Below are 22,829 nucleotides of genomic sequence, written 5' to 3' on the forward strand. Positions count from 1 at the left end.
ACCCTATAGGTGCCCTATAGATACCTTATTGATACCCTATAGATGCTCTAGAGGTCGCCATAGACTCCTATGGACACCCATGGGCAATCTGTAGGTAGCCTGTAGAGTCCTATGGACACCATAGATGTTCCATAGATCCCCATAGCCCCCCATAGACCCCCCATAGACTCCCCATAGACCCCCATAGCCCCCCCTAGACCCCCATAGACCCCCATAGACCCCCCATAGCCCCCCCATAGACCCCCCATAGCCCCCCCATAGACCCCCATTGACCCCCTCTCCTCTCTCCCACAGGTGCCCATTGGGGCCGGCCCCATGGAGCTGTGGGGCCTCAGGAGCCGCCTCCCCCCCTGCTCTCCCCCCTGCCCCACGGCAGCGTGGGGGGGGCCCAGCCCCGCTATGGGGCCGGGGGGGGCTCCAGTGCCCCTGCAGCCCCTGCCCACCCATTCCCGACCTCTCCCATCCCATCCCCGTTGGATCCCAATGCATCCCCATTGGATCCCAGTGCATCCCCATTGGATCCCAGTGCATCCCCATTGGGTCCCAATGCATCCCCATTGGATCCCAGTGCATCCCCATTGGGTCCCAATGCATTTCCCACCCCATTCCCAAGCTCCATCCCATCTCCAGCCTCTTCCAGCGCATCCCTATCAGGTCCCAATGCATCTCCATTGAGTCCCAATGCATCCCCACTGGATCCCAATGCATCTCTATTGGGTCCCAATGCATCCCCATTGGATCCCAATGCATCCCCATTGGATCCCAATGCATCTCTATTGGGTCCCAGTGCATCCCCATTGGATCCCAATGCATCTCTATCAGATCCCAATGCATCCCCATTGGATCCCAATGCATCTCTATCAGGTCCCAATGCATCTCCATTGAGTCCCAGTGCATCCCCACTGGGTCCCAATGCATCCCCATTGGATCCCAATGCATCCCCACTGGGTCCCAATGCATCCCCACTGGGTCCCAATGCATCTCTATCAGATCCCAATGCATCCCCATTGGGTCCCAGTGCATCTCTATCAGATCCCAATGCATCCCCATTGGATCCCAATGCATCTCTATCAGGTCCCAATGCATCTCCATTGAGTCCCAGTGCATCCCCACTGGGTCCCAATGCATCCCCATTGGATCCCAATGCATCCCCATTGGATCCCAATGCATCCCCATTGGATCCCAATGCATCTCTATCAGATCCCAATGCATCCCCATTGGATCCCAATGCATCTCTATCGGGTCCCAATGCATCCCCATTGGGTCCCAGCGCATCCCCATCGGATCCCAGCGCATCCCCATCGGATCCCAGCGCATCCCCATTGGATCCCAATGCATCCCCATTGGATCCCAATGCATCCCCATTGGATCCCAATGCATCCCCATTGGGTCCCAGCGCATCCCCATCGGATCCCAGCGCATCCCCCTCGCTCCCCCCCCCGTGCCCCTACTCCCAGGCCCCCCACGACCTCCTGGTGCTGCCCTCGGGCCCGCCCCCGGCCCCGCCTCTCCCCGCCTCCCGCTCCGCCCTCGCCGCCTCCTCGCCGGTGCTGGGCGCCATGCTGGGAGGACCGTTCCTGGAGGCCCGCCAGGGGGCGGTGTCGCTGGGCTGCGCGCCGCTCGCTCCGCTCCTGCTCCTGCTCCACTTCCTGCACGGCTGCCGCCGCCGCTCCTGCGCGCTCTGGGCCGCGCCGCTGGCCCCCGGCGTGGCGGGAGCGGCGCTGGCGCTGGCGCGCCGCTTCCTCGTGCTGCAGCAGCGCCCCCTGGAGGCGGCGCTGGCCGAGGCGGTGCAGGCGGCGCCGGGCGCGCTCTGGGTCCTGGCCGAGCGCTGGGGCTCGGCGGCGCTGGCGCGGCGCGCGGCGCGCGGGATCCTGCAGGGGGCGCCCCGCCGGGTGGCGCGCCGCCTGGCGGCCGTGGCCGCCCGCGCGCGCTGCCCGCGGCGCCTGGCGGCGGCGCTCATGGGCGCCATTGACCCCCATGGGGTCCGTAGGGGGAGAGCGGGGGGGGGGGGGGGGGGAGGAGGAGGAGGGGCTGGAGATGGGGGCGGGGTGGGGGGGGGACCCCCTGGTGCTGGCGCCCATGGCGGGGGGAGGGGTGGACCTGGAGGAGGGGTTCGGGGTCCCCGGGGAGGAGCTGAGGGAGCTGCAGGAGGAGGAGGAGGAGGAGGAGGAGGAGGAGGGGGGGGGGGGGGGCGGGGGGCCCTATAGGGACCTATGGGAGGAGGGGGAGGGGCTGGGGGGCCCCCGTGAGGAGCCTGGGGAGCTCCGGGAGACCCATAGGGAACCCCATAGAGAACCCCATAGGGACCTAAGGGACCCCCATGGAGAACCCCATAGGGAACCCCATAGGGACCTAAGGGACCCCCATAGAGAACCCCATAGGGACCTAAGGGACCCCCATAGAGAACCCCACAGGGAACCCCATAGGGACCTAAGGGACCCCCATGGAGAACCCCATAGGGAACCCCATAGGGACCTAAGGGACCCCCATAGAGAACCCCATAGGGAACCCCATAGGGACCTAAGGGACCCCCATAGAGAACCCCATAGGGACCTAAGGGACCCCCATAGAGAACCCCATAGGGAACCCCATAGGGACCTAAGGGACCCCCATGGAGAACCCCATAGGGAACCCCATAGGGACCTAAGGGACCCCCATAGAGAACCCCATAGGGAACCCCATAGGGACCTCCATAGAGAATCCCATAGGGAACCCCATAGGGACCTAAGGGACCCCCATAGAGAACCCCATAGGGACCTAAGGGACCCCCATAGAGAACCCCATAGGGAACCCCATAGGGACCTCCATAGAGAATCCCATAGGGAACCCCATAGGGACCTAAGGGACCCCCATAGAGAACCCCATAGGGAACCCCATGGAGAACCCCATAAGGACCTAAGGGACCCCCATAGGGACCTAACAGACCCCCATAGAGAACCCCATAGGGACCTAAGGGGCCCCCATAAGAACCCCTATAGGGACCCCCGTAGGGACCTAGGGGACCCCCATAGAGACCCCCATAAGGACCTTGGAGAGTTCCAGGGGCCCCGTAGGGACCTAAGGGACCCCCATAGAGAACCCCATAGAGAACCCCATAGGGACCCCCATAAGAACTATAGGGACCCCCGTAGGGACCTAAGAGACCCCCATAAAGACCCCCATAGGGACCCCCATAAGGACCTTGGAGAGCTCCAGGAGCCCCTTAGGGACCCCCATAAGGATCCCCATAGGGAACCCCATAAAGACCCCTATAAGGACCTAAGGGACCCAGGCCGTGACTTGGGGGTGTCCTATAGGGCCCCCCATGGGGCCTCCACCTCTGAAGGGCTGCTCTGAATGTGGGGAATGGGACCTATGGATGGGGACCTATGGATGGGACCTATGGATGCAACCTATAGATGGGGACCTATGGATGGGACCTATGGATGCAACCTATAGACGGGGACCTATGGATGGGGACCTATGGATGGGACCTATGGATGCAACCTATAGATGGGGACCTATGGATGGGACCTATGGATGCAACCTATGGATGGGGACCTATGGATGGGACCTATGGATGCAACCTATAGACGGGGACCTATGGATGGGACCTATGGATGCAACCTATGGATGGGGACCTATGGATGGGACCTATGGATGGGGACCTATGGATGGGACCTATGGATGGGACCTATGGATGGAGACCTATGGATGGGGACCTATGGATGGGGACCTATGGATGGGACCTATGGATGGGACCTATGGATGGAGACCTATGGATGGGGACCTATGGATGGGACCTATGGATGCAACCTATAGACGGGGACCTATGGATGGGACCTATGGATGCAACCTATGGATGGGGACCTATGGATGGGACCTATGGATGCGACCTATGGATGGGGACCTATGGATGGGACCTATGGATGGGGACCTATGGATGGGACCTATGGATGCAACCTATAGATGGGGACCTATGGATGCAACCTATGGATGGGGACCTATGGATGGGACCTATGGATGGGACCTATGGATGGGGACCTATGGACGGGGACCTATGGATGGGGACCTATGGATGGGACCTATGGATGCGACCCTTCCCATGGGGGTCAATGGAGGCCCCATTGATGGCGATGGAGACGATGAAGGAGCTCGGAGACCCCTTGGGGGGGCCCATAAGGATCTATAGGGCCCCCCCCCCCCCATAAGGCCCATTGAGGCCCTATGGGACCCCCATGGCGGGGGGGGGGGGGGGCCGGGTTTGGGTTCCTTTCCTGGCCTTTCGGAGCCGCTGTTGTCGCGCTGGGATCCCAATAAAGGAGGGGGGAGAGGATCCCATGGATCCCATGGATCCCATAGGGTCCGGAGCCTCCCGTCCCCCCCCCCCCTTTCCCAACCACTTCCGGCCTCTTCCCGCCCTTTTCCTGGCCGCATCCCAACATTCCGGACACCTCCATATAAGGGCACGGAGGGGCCCCGCGTGCGATGACGTCATCAAGGGGGGGGGGGGGAAGCGGGGGGGGGGGGGGGGTAGGAAAAGGGCTCCGGCCATGGAGGACCTGGGTAGGATCCATGGGAATGGGATAGGGGAGAGATCCATAGGGAATGGATCCATAGGGATGGGGATAGGGGCTGGATCCATAGGGATGGGGAGGGATCCATAGGGAATGGGTCCATAGGGATGGGGATAGGGGCTGGATCCATAGGGAATGGATCAATAGGGATGGGGATAGGGGCTGGATCCATAGGGAATGGATCCATAGGGATGGGGATAGGGGCTGGATCCATAGGGATGGGGAGGGATCCATAGGGAATGGGTCCATAGGGAATGGGTCCATAGGGATGGGGATAGGGGCTGGATCCATAGGGAATGGATCAATAGGGATGGGGATAGGGGCTGGATCCATAGGGATGGGGAGGGATCCATAGGGAATGGGTCCATAGGGATGGGGATAGGGGCTGGATCCATGGGGATGGGGAGGGATCCATAGGGAATGGATCCATAGGGATGGGGAGGGATCCATAGGGAATGGATCCATAGGGATGGGGCTCTGGGATAGGGAATGGGACATGGGATAGGGGCTGGATCCATAGGGAGGGATCTCTGGATCCATGGATACTGCCCCAGATGCCCTCTTGGCCGACCTGGAGACAACAGCGTCGCATCTGAGCCTGGAGCCTGCTCCACGTGGGAAGGTGGGAATGGGAATGGGATATGGGGTATGGGGTATGGGGTATGGGGTACGGGGTATGGGATATGGGGTATGGGGTATGGGGTATGGGGTATGGGATATGGGATATGGGATATGGGGTATGGGATATGGGATATGGGATATGGGGTATGGGGTATGGGGTATGGGATATGGGGTATGGGATATGGGGTATGGGGTATGGGGTATGGGATATGGGGTATGGGATATGGGGTATGGGATATGGGGTATGGGGTATGGGGTATGGGGTATGGGGTATGGGGTATGGGGTATGGGATATGGGATATGGGATATGGGGTATGGGGTATGGGATATGGGGTATGGGATATGGGGTATGGGGTATGGGATATGGGGTATGGGATATGGGATATGGGGTATGGGATATGGGGTATGGGGTATGGGGTATGGGGTATGGGGTATGGGGTATGGGGTATGGGGTATGGAATATGGGGTATGGGATATGGGGTATGGGGTATGGGATATGGGGTATGGGATATGGGGTATGGGGTATGGGATATGGGGTATGGGATATGGGGTATGGGATATGGGGTATGGGGTATGGGGTATGGGGTATGGGGTATGGAATATGGGGTATGGGGTATGGGGTATGGGATATGGGATATGGGATATGGGATATGGGATATGGGGTATGGGGTATGGGGTATGGGGTATGGGGTATGGGATATGGGATATGGGATATGGGGTATGGGATATGGGGTATGGGGGTATGGGGTATGGGGTATGGGGTATGGGGTATGGGATATGGGGTATGGGGTATGGGGTATGGGATATGGGATATGGGATATGGGATATGGATATGGGGTATGGGGTATGGGATATGGGGTATGGGGTATGGGATATGGGATATGGGGTATGGGATATGGGATATGGGGTATGGGGTATGGGGTATGGGATATGGGATATGGGGTATGGGGTATGGGGTATGGGGTATGGGATATGGGATATGGGGTATGGGGTATGGGGTATGGGATATGGGGTATGGGGTATGTTTATGGGATATGGGGTACTGGGATATGGGGTATGGGATATGGGATATGGGGTATGGGGTATGGGATATGGGATATGGGATATGGGATATGGGGTATGGGGTATGGGGTATGGGGATGGACCTCATTGTGTCTCATTAAGCCTCATGTGCTGGTGTCCAGGTGCCTGGAGGTGACCCAGAGCAGCTCTACAGGTATGCGGTCAATGGGGATCAGTGGAGTCAATGGGGATCAATGGGGTCAATGGGGATCAATGGGGTCAATGGAGTCAATGGGGTCAATGGGAGTCAATGGGAGTCAATGGGGTCAATGGGAGTCAATGGGGATCAGTGGGGTCAATGGGAGTCAATGGGAGTCAATGGGGTCAATGGGAGTCAATGGGGATCAATGGGGTCAATGGGAGTCAATGGGGTCAATGGGAGTCAATGGGGTCAATGGGAGTCAATGGGGATCAGTGGGGTCAATGGGAGTCAGTGGGAGTCAATGGGGTCAATGGGAGTCAATGGGGATCAATGGGGTCAATGGGAGTCAATGGGGTCAATGGGAGTCAATGGGGATCAATGGGAGTCAATGGGAGTCAATGGGGTCAATGGGAGTCAATGGGGTCAATGGGAGTCAATGGGAGTCAATGGGGTCAATGGGAGTCAATGGGGATCAATGGGACTTGGGCGCTACCATTGGGACCAATGCGGGGGGGGGGGCTCAGGCTGGGCTGTTCCAACCCCGCCCACCCCCCCAGCACGGTGCAGAAGCCGCGGCCGCCCCCCCCCGGCCTTGGGGAGCTCGATCGGCTCCTGCGGGACCTGAACGCGACCCACGGCTGCATCGCAGGTACCGAACCCCCCCAAAATCACCCCAAACCCCCCCAAATCACCCCAAAACCCCCTCAAATCACCCCAAAACCCCCCAAATCACCCCAAAACCCCCCAAATCACCCCAAAACCCCCCCAAATCACCCCAAAACCCCCTCAAATCACCCAAAACCCCCCAAATCACCCCAAAACCCCCCAAATCACCCCAAAACCCCCCAAATCACCCCAAAACCCCCCCAAATCACCCCAAAACCCCCTCAAATCACCCAAAACCCCCCAAATCACCCCAAACCCCCCCCAAATCACCCCAAACCCCCCCCCAAATCACCCCAAAACCCCCTCAAATCACCCCAAAACCCCCTCAAATCACCCCAAAATCCCCCAAATCACCCCAAAACCCCCCCAAATCACCCCAAAACCCCCTCAAATCACCCCAAACCCCCCCAAATCACCCCAAAACCCCCTCAAATCACCCCAAACCCCCCCCAAATCACCCCAACCCCCCCCAAATCACCCCAAACCCCCCCAAACCCCCCCAAATCACCCCAAATCACCCCAAAACCCCCTCAAATCACCCCAAAACCCCCTCAAATCACCCCAAAACCCCCCCAAATCACCCCAAAACCCCAGCGGGGACCCCAAAATCGCCTTTATTTACCCCAACCCCCCCCTTCAGATGAGCTCTTGGCCCAGTTCCCCCCCTCGAAGCCCCCCGGGGCACTGAAGACCCCATTGGATTCCATTGAGGACGGAGCAGCCCCGGCCGGGTGAGCAGGACCCCAAAACCGGGGCTTTTCACCCCAAAACTGGGGGGGTTGACCCCAAAATGGGGCTTTTTGACCCCAAAAAGGGGCTTTTGACCCCCAAAATGGGGCTTTTTGACCCCAAAAAGGGGCTTTTTGACCCCAAAAAGGGGCTTTTGACCCCCAAAATGGGGCTTTTTGACCCAAAAAGGGGCTTTTGACCCAAAAAGGGGGCTTTTGACTCCCAGAAGGGGTTTTTTGACCCCCAAAATGGGGCTTTTTGACCCCAAAAATGGGGCTTTTTGCCCCAAAAAGGGGCTTTTTGACCCCAAAATGGGGCTTTTGACCCCCAAAATGGGGATTTTTGACCCCAAAAAGGGGCTTTTGACCCCCAAAATGGGGCTTTTTGACCCAAAAAAAGGGGTTTTTGACCCCAAAATGGGGATTTTTGACCCAAAAAAGGGGCTTTTTGCCCAAAAAAGGGGCTTTTTGACCCCCAAAATGGGGCTTTTTGCCCTCAAAGTGCTGGGGTTTGACCCAACCCCGGGGTCCCCTCCCTGCAGGCCCGCGCCCCCCCCGGGCACCCCCTCTGCAGCCACGCAGGAGCTGGACGAGCTCATGGCCTCCCTGTCCCTCTTCCACCTCCAGCACCAGGTGAGGCCAAGGGGGGGCCCCAGTGAGCCCCATGGGCCCCTTCGGCCCCACAAGTGCCTGAAGCTCCCCCCCCATTGTCCCCCCCCCAGCGCCCCCCAAGTGTGGGGCAGGACCTGGACTCGCTGCTGCGGCTGCTGCAGAGGGACCTGGACAGGCAGGGGGTGCCCGTGGGGGGCAGGGGCCCCTGCGGGGGGTGCCTGGAGCCCATTGCTGGGAAGGTGAGGGGGGGGCTATGGGGGGCAGTGGGGTCAATGGGAGTCAATGGGTATCAATGGGGGTCAATGGGAGTCAATGGGAGTCAATGGGTATCAATGGGTGTCAATGGGTGTCAATGGGATCAATGGGTGTCAATGGGTGTCAATGGGATCAATGGGTGTCAATGGGTGTCAATGGGATCAATGGGTGTCAATGGGAGTCAATGGGAGTCAATGGGTATCAATGGGGGTCAATGGGAGTCAATGGGTGTCAATGGGATCAATGGGTGTCAATGGGTGTCAATGGGATCAATGGGTGTCAATGGGTGTCAATGGGATCAATGGGTGTCAATGGGTGTCAATGGGTATCAATGGGGTCAATGGGAGTCAATGGGTGTCAATGGGATCAATGGGTGTCAATGGGTATCAATGGGATCAATGGGTATCAATGGGATCAATGGGTGTCAATGGGTATCAATGGGGTCAATGGGAGTCAATGGGTATCAATGGGGTCAATGGGAGTCAATGGGTATCAATGGGTGTCAATGGGCGTCAATGGGTATCAATGGGAGTCAATGGGGATCAATGGGATCAATGGAGTCAATGGGTGTCAATGGGTATCAATGGGATCAATGGGTGTCAATGGAGTCAATGGGGGTCAATGGCTATCAATGGGTATCAGTGGGATCAATGGGTGTCAATGGGTATCAGTGGGATCAATGGGTGTCAATGGAGGTCAATGGGTATCAGTGGGATCAATGGCTATCAATGGAGTCAATGGGTGTCAATGGGTATCAATGGGTTTCAATGGGAGCTAATGAGAGCCAAAGGAGGACCCCATTGGGCTAGGGGGGGCTATGGGGGTCAATGGGGTACAACGGGTATCAATGGGCATCAACGGGTGTCAATGGGGTCGGTATGAAGGGGTGTCAATGGGTGCCAACAGGGATGAATGGGGATCAATGGGAAGCAATGGGGATCAATGGGAAGCAATGGGGATCAATGGGAGCCAATGGGGATCAGTGGGAGCCAATGGGGATCAATGGGGATCAATGGGTTTCAATGGGAGCCAGGGGAGGACCCCATGGGCCCCCCCCCATGACGCGGCCGCCGTTGGTACCGCCCGCCACAGGCGGTGCTGGCGCTGGGGCGCTGGTGGCACCCGCGTCACTTCCGCTGCGCCGCCTGCGGGCAGGCGTTGGCCGAGAGCGCCTTCTTCGAGCGCGACGGCGCCCCCTACTGCCCGGAGGACTACGGGCGCCTCTTCGCGCCGGCGTGCGCGGGCTGCGACCGCCCCATCCTGCACGTGCGCGCCGGGGTCACGTGGTTTGGCGGGGGGGGAAATGGGGGCAATGGGGGAATGGGGGGTAATGGGGCAATGGGGGCAATGGGGGTCAATGGGGGCAATGGGGGTAATGGGGGCAATGGGGGCAATGGGGGTAATGGGGGGCAATGGGGGTAATGGGGGCAATGGGGGTAATGGGGGCAATGGGGGCAATGGGGGTAATGGGGGCAATGGGGGCAATGGGGGGCAATGGGGGTAATGGGGGCAATGGGGCAATGGGGGGTAATGGGGGCAATGGGGGTAATGGAGGCAATGGAGGCAATGGGGGTAATGGGGGCAATGGGGGCAATGGGGGCAATGGGGGTAATGGGGGGGTAATGGGGGCAATTGGGGTAATGGGGGCAATGGGGGGTAATGGGGGCAATGGGGGTAATGGAGGCAATGGAGGCAATGGGGGCAATGGGGGCAATGGGGGCAATGGGGGCAATGGGGGTAATGGGGGGCAATGGGGGTAATGGAGGCAATGGGGGGTAATGGGGGCAATGGGGGTAATGGAGGCAATGGAGGCAATGGGGGCAATGGGGGCAATGGGGACAATGGGGGGCAATGGGGGCAATGGGGGGCAATGGGGGGCAATGGGGGGCAATGGGGGCAATGAGGGCAATGGGGGCAGTGGGGGGTCATGATGTGCCATTATGGGATGGAGCCGCCCTCCCCCGCAGCAAATGGTGACGGCGCTGGACAAGACCTGGCACCCGGAGCACTTCTGCTGCACCCACTGCGGGGAGGTGCTGGGGGAGCAGGGTCAGCGCCCCATAGACCCCAAACACCCCATAGGCCCCATAGACCCCATAGGCCCCATAGACCCTATAGACCCCATAGACTCCATACCCCATATCCCATAGCCCATATCCCATACCCCATATCCCATATCCCATATCCCATACCCCATATCCCATACCCCATACCCCATATCCCATACCCCATACCCCATACCCCATACCCCATACCCATATCCCATACCCCATACCCCATACCCCATACCCCATACCCCATATCCCATACCCCATACCCCACACCCCACACCCCACACCCCATACCCCATTCCCATATCCCATACCCCATATCCCATATCCCATACCCCATATCCCATATCCCATATCCCATACCCCATATCCCATACCCCATACCCCACACCCCACACCCCACACCCCACACCCCATACCCCATATCCCATATCCCATACCCCATATCCCATACCCCATACCCCACACCCCACACCCCACACCCCACACCCCATACCCCATTCCCATATCCCATACCCCATATCCCATACCCCATATCCCATACCCCATACCCCATATCCCATACCCCATACCCCATACCCCATACCCCATATCCCATATCCATATATCCCATATCCCATATCCCATACCCCATACCCCATACCCCATATCCCATACCCCATACCCCATATCCCATACCCCATATCCCATATCCCATACCCCATATCCCATACCCCATACCCCATACCCCATATCCCATATCCCATACCCCATACCCCATACCCCATATCCCATACCCCATACCCCATATCCCATATCCCATACCCCATATCCCATACCCCATATCCCATATCCCATACCCCATACCCCATACCCCATACCCCATATCCCATATCCCATACCCCATACCCCATACCCCATATCCCATACCCCATACCCCATATCCCATACCCCATATCCCATATCCCATACCCCATATCCCATACCCCATACCCCATACCCCATATCCCATATCCCATACCCCATACCCCATACCCCATACCCCATATCCCATATCCCATACCCCATATCCCATACCCCATACCCCATACCCCATATCCCATACCCCATACCCCATATCCCATATCCCATACCCCATATCCCATACCCCATATCCCATATCCCATACCCCATATCCCATACCCCATATCCCATATCCATATATCCCATACCCCATACCCCACACCCCATACCCCATTCCATATCCCATACCCCATACCCCATACCCCATATCCCATATCCCATACCCCATATCCCATACCCCATATCCCATACCCCATACCCCATATCCCATTCCCATATCCCATATCCCATACCCCATACCCCATACCCCATATCCCATATCCCATACCCCATACCCCATACCCCATACCCCATACCCCATACCCCATATCCCATATCCCATACCCCATACCCCATATCCCATACCCATACCCCATATCCCATATCCCATACCCCATATCCCATACCCCATATCCCATATCCCATACCCCATATCCCATACCCCATATCCCATACCCCATATCCCATACCCCATATCCCATACCCCATATCCCATATCCCATACCCCATACCCCATACCCCATATCCCATACCCCACACCCCACACCCCATACCCCACACCCCACACCCCATTCCCATATCCCCCATGCCGCGTTCCCTCTCCCCAGGTTTCCTCTCCCGGGGGCAGCTCCCGTTCTGCCCGCAGGACTTTGGGCTCCTGTTCGGGCGCCGCTGCCGGGGCTGCTCCAGCCCCATCCTGGCCGGGTTCATCGCGGCCCTGCAGGGGCTCTGGCACCCCCAGTGCTTCGTGTGCGCGGTGAGGGCACGGGGCCGCGGCCCCGGCCACGCGGGGACCCCTGGGGTGCTTCTCCCCTGTCCCCTCTGCGTCCCCTGCATCCCACAGATCCCATAGATCCCACATCCCATAGATCCCATAGATCCCAGATCCCGTAGATCCCATAGATCCCAGATCCCATAGATCCCATAGATCCCATAGATCCATGATCCCATAGATCCCATAGATCCCAGATCCCATAGATCCCACATCCCATAGATCCCATAGATCCCAGATCCCATAGATCCCATAGATCCCATAGATCCCATAGATCCCAGATCCCATAGAACCCATAGATCCCAGATCCCATAGAACCCATAGATCCCATAGATCCCATAGATCCCAGATCCCATAGATCCCATAGATCCATTATCCCATAGATCCCATAGATCCCATAGATTCCAGATCCCATAGATCCCATAGATCCCAGATCCCATAGATCCCATAGATCCCATAGATCCCATAGATCCCATAGATCACAGATCCCATAGATCCCATAGATCCCATAGATCCCACATCCCATAGATCCCATAGATCCCATAGATCCCAGATCCCATAGATCCCATAGATCACAGATCCCATAGATCCCATAGATCCCATAGATCCCACATCCCATAGATCCCAGATCCCATAGATAGCATAGATCCCAGATCCCATAGATCCCACATCCCATAGATACCATAGATCCATTATCCCATAGATCCCATAGATCCCATAGATCCCAGATCCCATAGATCCCATAGATCCCATAGATCCCAGATCCCATAGATCCCATAGATCCATTATCCCATAGATCCCATATATCACATATCTCATAGATCCCATATCCACTATATCCCATATATCCCATATCCCATATATCACCTCTCCCCTAGATCCCATATCCCATAGATCCAATATCCCATATCCACTATATCCCCTATATCCCATATATCCCATATATCCCATATCCCATATCCCATAGATCCCATATATCCCATGGATCCCATATCCCCTATATCCCATATCCCATAAATCCCATATCCGCTATATCACTTGTATCCCATAATCCCTATATCCCATATCCACTATATCCCATATATCCCATATCCCATATACCCTATATATTCCATACCCACTATATCCCATATATCGCATATCAGGTATATCCCTTATATCCCCTATATCTCCTATATCCCATATCCACTATATCCCATGTATCGTCTATATCCCATATATCCCATATCCCGTATATCCCATATGCCATATATTCCATATCCCAACCCCATCCCATATGCCATATATCTTGTATCCCATAGCCCATATATCGCATATATCCCATATATCCTATGTATCCCATATATCCCACATACTATATCCCATATATCCTATATATCCCATATATGGGCTATATCCTGTATGCCCCATATATCCCATATCCCATATATTCTATATCCCCTATGGTATATATCCCATATATTCCATATCCCATATCCCATATATCCCATATATTCTATATCCCCTATGGTATATATCCCATATATTCCATATCCCATATCCCATATATCCCATATATTCTATATCCTCTATGGTATATATCCCATATATTCCATATCCCATATCCCATATATTCTATATCCCCTATGGTATATATCCCATATATTCCATATCCCATATCCCATATATCCCATATATTCTATATCCCCTATGGTATATATCCCATATATTCCATATCCCATATCCCATATATCCCATATATTCTATATCCTCTATGGTATATATCCCATATATTCCATATCCCATATCCCATATATCCCATATTCCATATACCCCATATAGTCCATATCCGATATATCCCACATATCCCATATCTCCAATCCCCCATATCCCATATTCCCTCTTCCATACCCCATACCCCATATCCCTTATCTCCTATCCCTTGTATCCTATCCCCCCTACCTCCCATACCCATTATCCCATTATCCCACCCTCAGGAATGCTCCTCTCCCATCACCGGCGGCTCCTTCGGCGAGGCCGACGGGCGCCCCTTGTGCCCGCGCCATTCCCAGCCCCATTGCCAGCCCCCTTCCGCACGGAGCTGCTCCTTCTGCCTCCAGCCCTTGGATGGGGCCGCCCCACAGCAGCGCGATGGGAAGCTCTATTGCCCGCTCTGCGCCCAGCACCTCCTCCAGTGAGGCCCCTATGGGGCCCCATGGCCTCGCCTGCCCCAGAGATGGTTGTATGGCCCCATAAATGACCAATGGCCCCATAGATGGTTGTATGGCCCCAGAGATGGTCAGTGGACCCATAGATGGTCAATGGCCCCATAAATGACCAATGGACCCATAGATGGTCAATGGCCCCATAGATGGTTGTATGGCCCCATAGATGGTCAGTGGACCCATAGATGGTTGTATGGCCCCATAGATGGTCAGTGGACCCACAGATGGTTGTATGGCCCCATAGATGGTCAATGGACCCATAGATGGTTGTATGGCCCCATAGATGGTCAATGGACCCATAGATGGTCAATGGACCCGTAGATGACCAATGGACCCAGAGATGGTCAATGGCCCCATAGATGACCAATGGATCCATAGATGACCAATGGCCCCATAGATGGTTGTATGGCCCCATAGATGGTCAGTGGACCCATAGATGGTTGTATGGCCCCATAGATGGTCAGTGGACCCACAGATGGTTGTATGGCCCCATAGATGGTCAATGGCCCCATAGATGGTCAATGGCCCCATAGATGACCAATGGCCCCCTAGATGGTCAATGGCCCCATAGATGACCAATGGCCCCCTAGATGGTCAATGGCCCCCTAGATGGTCAATGGCCCCGTAGATGGTCAGTGGACCCACAGATGGTTGTATGGCCCCATAGATGGTCAATGGCCCCATAGATGGTCAATGGCCCCATAGATGGTCAATGGCCCCATAGATGACCAATGGCCCCCTAGATGGTCAATGGCCCCATAGATGACCAATGGCCCCCTAGATGGTCAATGGCCCCCTAGATGGTCAATGGCCCCATAGATGGTCAATGGCCCCGTAGATGGTCAATGGCCCCGTAGATGGTCAATGGACCCCTAGATGGTTGTATGGCCCCATAGATGGTCAATGGCCCCATAGATGACCAATGGCCCCATAGATGGTTGTATGGCCCCATAGATGGTCAATGGCCCCGTAGATGGTCAATGGACCCCTAGATGGTTGTATGGCCCCATAGATGGTCAATGGACCCATAGATGGTCAGTGGACCCATAGATGGTTGTATGGCCCCATAGATGGTCAGTGGACCCATAGATGGTTGTATGGCCCCATAGATGGTCAGTGGACCCACAGATGGTTGTATGGCCCCATAGATGGTCAGTGGACCCATAGATGGTCAATGGCCCCATAGATGACCAATGGCCCCATAGATGGTCAATGGCCCCATAGATGGTCAATGGCCCCGTAGATGGTCAATGGACCCCTAGATGGTTGTATGGCCCCATAGATGGTCAATGGACCCATAGATGGTCAATGGACCCATAGATGGTCAATGGACTCATTACAACCACCATAAGGTCCCATTTTGGGTCTAATTCTACCCATTTTGGGTCAATTCTGCCTTTTGGGGGCCATTTCCTCCTATTTGGGGCCAATTCCTCCCATTTTGGGTCAAATTCTCCCCTTTTGGGGCCAATTCCTCCCCACCCCTCGATGCCCCCCCCCCATCTCCCCCCTTTATCAATGGGGGGACCCCAAGAGGCCCAAAGGGTCCATTTATTCCCATCAAGCAGCAGGGACCCCAACCTTGGGGGACTCCAAAGGAACAAGGGGGGGGCCCATAGGACCCAATGGGGGTCTTTGGGTTTGAAGGGATTCCCCCCCCCCCGCCTCCCGGGCTTGGTATGGTCCAATGGGGGGGGGGTGGGAGCTTCCATTGAGCCAATGAGGGGGCGTGGGAGGTTCCATTGAGCCAATGAGGGGGCGTGGGAGCTTCCATTGAGCCAATGAGGGGGCGTGGGAGCTTCCATTGTAGGCAATGGGGGGGTGATGGGAGGTTCCATTGAAGGCAATGGGGGGGGTGATGGGAGGTTCCATTGAAGGCAATGGGGGGGTGATGGGAAGTTCCATTGAAGGCAATGGGGGGGTGATGGGAGGTTCCATTGAAGGCAATGGGGGGGTGATGGGAAGTTCCATTGAAGGCAATGGGGGGGTGATGGGAGGTTCCATTGAAGGAATTGGGGGGGTGATGGGAGGTTCCATTGAAGGCAATGGGGGGGGGTGATGGGAGGTTCCATTGAAGGCAATGGGGGGGGTGATGGGAGGTTCCATTGAAGGCAATGGGGGGGTGATGGGAGGTTCCATTGAAGGCAATGGGGGGGTCCCGGTGCGTGCCCCCCCTCACTCGCCCTCCTTGTCCTCCCCATGGGTGATGATGTAGCAAATGTTCTTGTAGTCCACGTTGCCGGCCACGTCGGGGGGGAAGGCGGCCCACATGTTCCGGATCTGAGCCCCATAGCCCGTTAGAGACCCCGCTATAGGCCATTATAGACCCCCCCCCCATAGGCCATTATAGACACCCCTTACAGGGGCCCCTACAGGCCATTATAGACCCCCCTATGGAACATTATAGATCCCCCCTTAGGCCATTATAGAGTCCCTATAGACCATCATAGACCCCCCCTATAGACCCCCCACAGACCCCTCTATAGACCATTATAGACCCCCCCCATAGGCCATTATAGACCCCCGCTAAGGACCATTACAGACATCCCTGTGGGCCATCATAGACCCCCTTCATAGACCATAATAGACCCCCTATAAACCACCCTATAGACCATTATAGACCCCCTTACAGACCATTACGGCCTCCCTATAGGGGCCCCTGTAGACTATTATAGACCCTCCTATAGACCATTATAGACCCCCCATAGACCATTATAGACTCCCCTATAGACCATTATAGACCCCCCTATAGACCATTATAGACTCCCCTATAGACCATTATAGACCCCTCTATAGACCATTATAGACCCCCCTATAGACCATTATAGACCCCTCTATAGACCATTATAGACCCCCCATAGACCATTATAGACCCCTCTATAGACCATTATAGACCCCCCTATAGACCATTATAGACTCCCCTATAGACCATTATAGACTCCCCTATAGACCATTATAGACCCCCCATAGACCATTATAGACCCCCCTATAGACCATTATAGACTCCCCTATAGACCATTATAGACCCCCCTATAGACCATTATAGACCCCCCTATAGACCATTATAGACCCCTCTATAGACCATTATAGACCCCCCTATAGACCATTATAGACCCCTCTATAGACCATTATAGACCCCTCTATAGACCATTATAGACCCCCCTATAGACCATTATAGACTCCCCCATAGACCATTATAGACCCCCCTATAGACCATTATAGACCCCTCTATAGACCATTATAGACCCCCCTATAGACCATTATAGACCCCTCTATAGACCATTATAGACCCCCCTATAGACCATTATAGACCCCCCTATAGACCATTATAGACCCCTCTATAGACCATTATAGACCCCCCTATAGACCATTATAGACTCCCCCATAGACCATTATAGACCCCCCTATAGACCATTATAGACCCCCCTATAGACCATTATAGACCCCCCATAGACCATTATAGACTCCCCTATAGACCATTATAGACCCCCCTATAGACCATTATAGACCCCCCTATAGACCATTATAGACCCCTCTATAGACCATTATAGACCCCCCTATAGACCATTATAGACTCCCCCATAGACCATTATAGACCCCCCTATAGACCATTATAGACCCCCCTATAGACCATTATAGACCCCCCATAGACCATTATAGACTCCCCTATAGACCATTATAGACCCCCCTATAGACCATTATAGACCCCCCATAGACCATTATAGACTCCCCCATAGACCATTATAGACCCCCCTATAGACCATTATAGACCCCCCATAGACCATTATAGACTCCCCTATAGACCATTATAGACCCCCCTATAGACCATTATAGACCCCCTCCATGGGCCTCACCTCCTCGGGGGTGAACCGGTCACACTGGGTGGTCAGGAGCTCCTCCAGGCTGGGGAAGGGGGGGCAAAGGGGGCGGGGCTTAGAGGTGGCCACGCCCCCTGAACCCCCATATCCCCCATCCCCCCATAGCTCACAAGCTCTTCTTGATGGTCCCCTTCCCATCGGGATCCAGCACCTTGAACGCTCCCATGATGACATCCTCGGGGTCCGCACCTGATTGGACGGTTCCAGTGGGTCAGTGGGTCCCTATGGGGCGCTATGGGGCGCTATGGGGCGCTATGGGGCTCACCCTTGAGCTTCTCCCCGAACATGGTCAGGAACACGGTGAAGTTGATGGGGCCCGAAGCCTCCTTGATCATCGCGTCCAGCTCCTCGTTCTTCACGTTCAGGCGGCCTGGGGGGGGGGGGGCGGGGCCTCAGCAGGACACGCCCCCTGCCCCATAGACCACGCCCCCGGCCCCATAGACCACGCCCCCGGCCCCATAGACCATGTCCCCAGCCCCATAGACCATGTCCCCAGCCCCATAGACCACGCCCCCTGCCCCATAGACCATACCACCTGCCCCATAGACCATGTCCCCAGCCCCATAGACCACGCCCCCGGCCCCATAGACCATGTCCCCTGCCCCATAGACCACGTCCCCTGCCGCATAGACCATACCACCTGCCCCATAGACCATGTCCCCAGCCCCATAGACCATGTCCCCTGCCCCATAGACCACGCCCCCTGCCCCATAGACCATACCACCTGCCCCATAGACCATGTCCCCAGCCCCATAGACCATGTCCCCTGCCCCATAGACCACGCCCCCTGCCCCATAGACCATACCTCCTGCCCCATAGACCATGTCCCCAGCCCCATAGACCATGTCCCCTGCCCCATAGACCACGCCCCCTGCCCCATAGACCATACCACCTGCCCCATAGACCATACCACCTGCCCCATAGACCATGTCCCCTGCCCTATAGACCACGCCCCCTGCCCCATAGACCATACCACCTGCCCCATAGACCATGTCCCCAGCCCCATAGACCATGTCCCCTGCCCCATAGACCATGTCCCCAGCCCCATAGACCACGCCCCCTGCCCCATAGACCATACCACCTGCCCCATAGACCATGTCCCCAGCCCCATAGACCATGTCCCCTGCCCCATAGACCATGTCCCCAGCCCCATAGACCACGCCCCCTGCCCCATAGACCATACCACCTGCCCCATAGACCATACCACCTGCCCCATAGACCATGTCCCCTGCCCTATAGACCACGCCCCCTGCCCCATAGACCATACCACCTGCCCCATAGACCATGTCCCCAGCCCCATAGACAACACCCCCTGCCCCATAGACCATACCACCTCCCCCTTGACCATGACTCCTGCCCCATAGACCACGACCCCTGCCCCATAGACCACACCTCCTGCCCCATAGACCACACCTCCTGCCCCACAGAACATGCCCCTGCCCCATAGATCACCCCTCCCTTCCCTATACCCCCCATTGAAGCCACTCCCCCTTCTCGCTAAGCCCCGCCCATTGCGTCTAAGCCCCTCCCCTTTCCCATAGGCATCAATGGAAGCCCCAACCCTCCCCCATTGGAGCCCATTCTCGAAGCCCCTCCCCTTCGCCTTAAGCCCCTCCCCTTCCCCATAAGCCCCTCCCCTACCCATGGCGGCAAAGGTCTCCCTGAGGTCGTCCTTGTCAATGATCCCATCCCTGTTCTGGTCAATGACCGTGAAGGCCTGGGAAAAGGGGGCGTGGCCAATGAGAGCGCGGGGGCCAATGAGAGCGCGGGGGGCGTGGCCACACGGGGGGTTCTCATCGGGGTTAATGGGGAAGGGGGCGCGCAAGGGGGGCGTGGCCAATGAGAGCGCGGGGGCCAATGAGAGCGCGGGGGGCGTGGCCACGGGGGGGGTTCTCATCGGGGTTAATGGGGAGGGGGTGCGCAAGGGGGGCGTGGCCAATGAGAGCGCGGGGGCCAATGAGAGCGCGGGGGGCGTGGCCACACGGGGGGTTCTCATCGGGGTTAATGGGGAGGGGGTGCGCAAGGGGGGCGTGGCCAATGAGAGCGCGGGGGCCAATGAGAGCGCGGGGGGCGTGGCCACACGGGGGGTTCTCATCGGGGTTAATGGGGAGGGGGTGCGCAAGGGGGGCGTGGCCAATGAGAGCGCGGGGGCCAATGAGAGCGCGGGGGGCGTGGCCACGGGGGGGGTTCTCATCGGGGTTAATGGGGAAGGGGAGGGGGTGAATGAAGGGCAGGGTTATCAATGGGGATGAATGGGAAAGGGGGCGGAGCTTCAGGGGGAAGGGGGCGTGGCCAAGGGGGGGTCCCCACCTCCTTGAACTCCTGGATCTGGGTCTGGTCGAACATGGAGAAGACGTTGGAGCTGCCCTCGGCCGCGCGGCGCTTCGCCTTCTTGGGGGCCTAGAGGGAGCTATGGGTCCTTATGGGGCTCTATAGGGCTCCATGGGGGGTTCTGGGGGTCATTGGGGGTCTGTGGGGGTCTCTATAGGTCTTTAATGGGGGGTTCTGGGGGTCATTGGGGTCGCGGGGGACGGTGTCCAGGGGGGTTTGGGGGGTCCCTATGGGCCCCATAGGGTCTGTGGGGGGTCTATGGGGTACCCATAGGGGTCTACGGGGTGCCTATACGAGCCTATAGGGGTCTATGGGGTATCTATAGGAGTCTATAGCGGTCTATGGGGGTCTATAGTGGTCTATGGGGTGCCTATAGGAGTCTATAGGGTATCTATAGGGGTCTATGGGGTACCTATAGGAGTCTGTAGGGATCTATGGGATATCTATAGGGATCTATGGGGTGTCTATGGGGGGTCTATGGGGTGTCTATGGGGGTCTATGGGGTATCTATAGGGGTCTATGGGGTATCTATAGGGGTCTATAGGGGTCTATGGGGTGTCTCTGGGGGGTCTATGGGGTGTCTATAGGGGTCTATAGGGGTCTATGAGGTGTCTCTGGGGGATCTATGAGGTGTCTATAGGGGTCTATAGGGGTCTATGGGGTATCTATAGGGGTCTATGGGGTGTCCATAGGGGTCTATGGGGTATCTATAGGGGTCTATGGGGTGTCCATAGGGGTCTATGGGGTATCTATAGGGGTCTATGGGGTGTCCATAGGGGTCTATGGGGTATCTATAGGGGTCTATGGGGTGTCCATAGGGGTCTATGGGGTATCTATAGGGGTCTATGGGGTGTCCATAGGGGTCTATGGGGTATCTATAGGGGTCTATGGGGTGTCCATAGGGGTCTATGGGGTATCTATAGGGGTCTATGGGGTGTCCATAGGGGTCTATGGGGTATCTATAGGGGTCTATGGGGTGTCCATAGGGGTCTATGGGGTATCTATAGGGGTCTATGGGGTGTCCATAGGGGTCTATGGGGTATCTATAGGGGTCTATGGGGTGTCCATAGGGGTCTATAGGGGGGTCAGGCTCTCACCATTGTCTCCTCGCAGACGTGGGGGGGGGGTCGCTATGGGCTCCGTCCAATCGCGGGGGGTTTTATTGCCCCCTTGGGGGGGGGGGGGAGGGGTCTGGCCCCGCCCCTTTCCTCGCCCCTCCCCCCGCCTTGAGGCTCCTCGTGCCCTTTCTCGGGAATAACCGGGAATAGAAACGGGAATGGGGGGGGGAGGGGCGGGAATGGGGGAGGGGGGGGGGAGGGGGGGACCCGCACCTGCTGCCCCTCCCCCCCCCCTCCCCTGCAGCTGCTGTGGGGGGAAGGGAAGGGGGGGGGGGGGGGAGGGGGAGGGGCGATCCCATTGATCCCAGTGCGGGTCCCATTGATCCCAATGGCTCCCAGGATGGATCCCGTTGATCCCAGTGTGGATCCCATTGATCCCAGTGCTCCCAGTGTGGATCCCAGTGCTCCCAGTATGGGTCCCATTGATCCCAGTGTGGATCCCATTGATCCCAGTGCTCCCAGTGTGGATCCCATTAATCCCAGTGCTCCCAGTATGGATCCCATTGATCCCAGTGGCTCCCAGTATGGATCCCATTCATCCCAGTGCTCCCAGTATGGGTCCCATTGATCCCAGTGTGGATCCCATTGATCCCAGTGCTCCCAGTATGGATCCCATTCATCCCAGTGCTCCCAGTATGGATCCCATTGATCCCAGTGGCTCCCAGTATGGATCCCATTGATCCCAGTGTGGATCCCATTGATCCCAGTGCTCCCAGTATGGGTCCCATTGATCCCAGTATGGGTCCCATTGAT

The 22,829-nt window shown here is 56.7% G+C and overlaps 3 protein-coding genes across 4 annotated transcripts; 2 read left to right on the forward strand and 1 right to left on the reverse strand.

The window, feature by feature from the left end:
- Nucleotides 1-294: 294 nt before the first annotated feature.
- On the forward strand, nt 295-3,323 carry LOC308232552 (uncharacterized protein; the record flags this gene model as incomplete). Its single annotated transcript, XM_080639762.1, has 3 exons — nt 295-864; nt 991-1,982; nt 3,297-3,323. Coding segments are annotated over 3 exons (1,589 nt in total), but the record flags the coding sequence as incomplete, so codon positions are not given.
- Nucleotides 3,324-5,041: 1,718 nt separating this feature from the next.
- On the forward strand, nt 5,042-18,875 carry LOC308232562 (transforming growth factor beta-1-induced transcript 1 protein-like). 2 transcript variants are annotated; one of them, XM_080639772.1, is made up of 10 exons: nt 5,042-5,178; nt 6,362-6,393; nt 6,939-7,030; nt 7,688-7,778; nt 8,318-8,408; nt 8,498-8,626; nt 9,735-9,908; nt 10,610-10,691; nt 12,382-12,530; nt 18,733-18,875. In XM_080639772.1, the coding sequence occupies exons 1-10, from the start codon at nt 5,095-5,097 to the stop codon at nt 18,748-18,750; spliced, it is 942 nt and encodes a 313-aa protein (XP_080495898.1). In that variant the 5' UTR covers nt 5,042-5,094; the 3' UTR covers nt 18,751-18,875. The 2 variants fall into 2 exon arrangements, with proteins under 2 accessions (XP_080495898.1, XP_080495897.1); XM_080639771.1 differs by lacking the exon at nt 18,733-18,875 and adding an exon at nt 14,522-14,868.
- On the reverse strand, nt 16,925-21,021 carry LOC308232563 (myosin regulatory light chain 11; the record flags this gene model as incomplete). The annotated part of the gene is made up of 6 exons (XM_080639773.1): nt 20,938-21,021; nt 20,269-20,344; nt 18,893-18,997; nt 18,738-18,816; nt 18,604-18,652; nt 16,925-17,029 (listed from the first exon to the last, which is right to left on the reverse strand). The coding sequence occupies exons 1-6, from the start codon at nt 20,971-20,973 to the stop codon at nt 16,925-16,927; spliced, it is 450 nt and encodes a 149-aa protein (XP_080495899.1). The 5' UTR covers nt 20,974-21,021.
- Nucleotides 21,022-22,829: the final 1,808 nt, after the last annotated feature.

This window comes from Psittacula echo (assembly GCF_963264785.1).
Source record: "Psittacula echo genome assembly, contig: SCAFFOLD_116, whole genome shotgun sequence".
Classification (NCBI taxonomy): Eukaryota; Metazoa; Chordata; class Aves; order Psittaciformes; family Psittacidae; genus Psittacula; species Psittacula echo.

Coding starts and splice junctions, on each gene's coding strand:
- LOC308232562 (XM_080639771.1), top strand. CDS start 5,095: ATGGATACTGCCCCAGATGCCCTCTTGGCCGACCTGGAGACAACAGCG. Junction 8,627..9,734: donor TGGAGCCCATTGCTGGGAAG/GTGAGGGGGGGG, acceptor CGCCCGCCACAG/GCGGTGCTGGCGCTGGGGCG. Junction 9,909..10,609: donor GCGACCGCCCCATCCTGCAC/GTGCGCGCCGGG, acceptor CCTCCCCCGCAG/CAAATGGTGACGGCGCTGGA.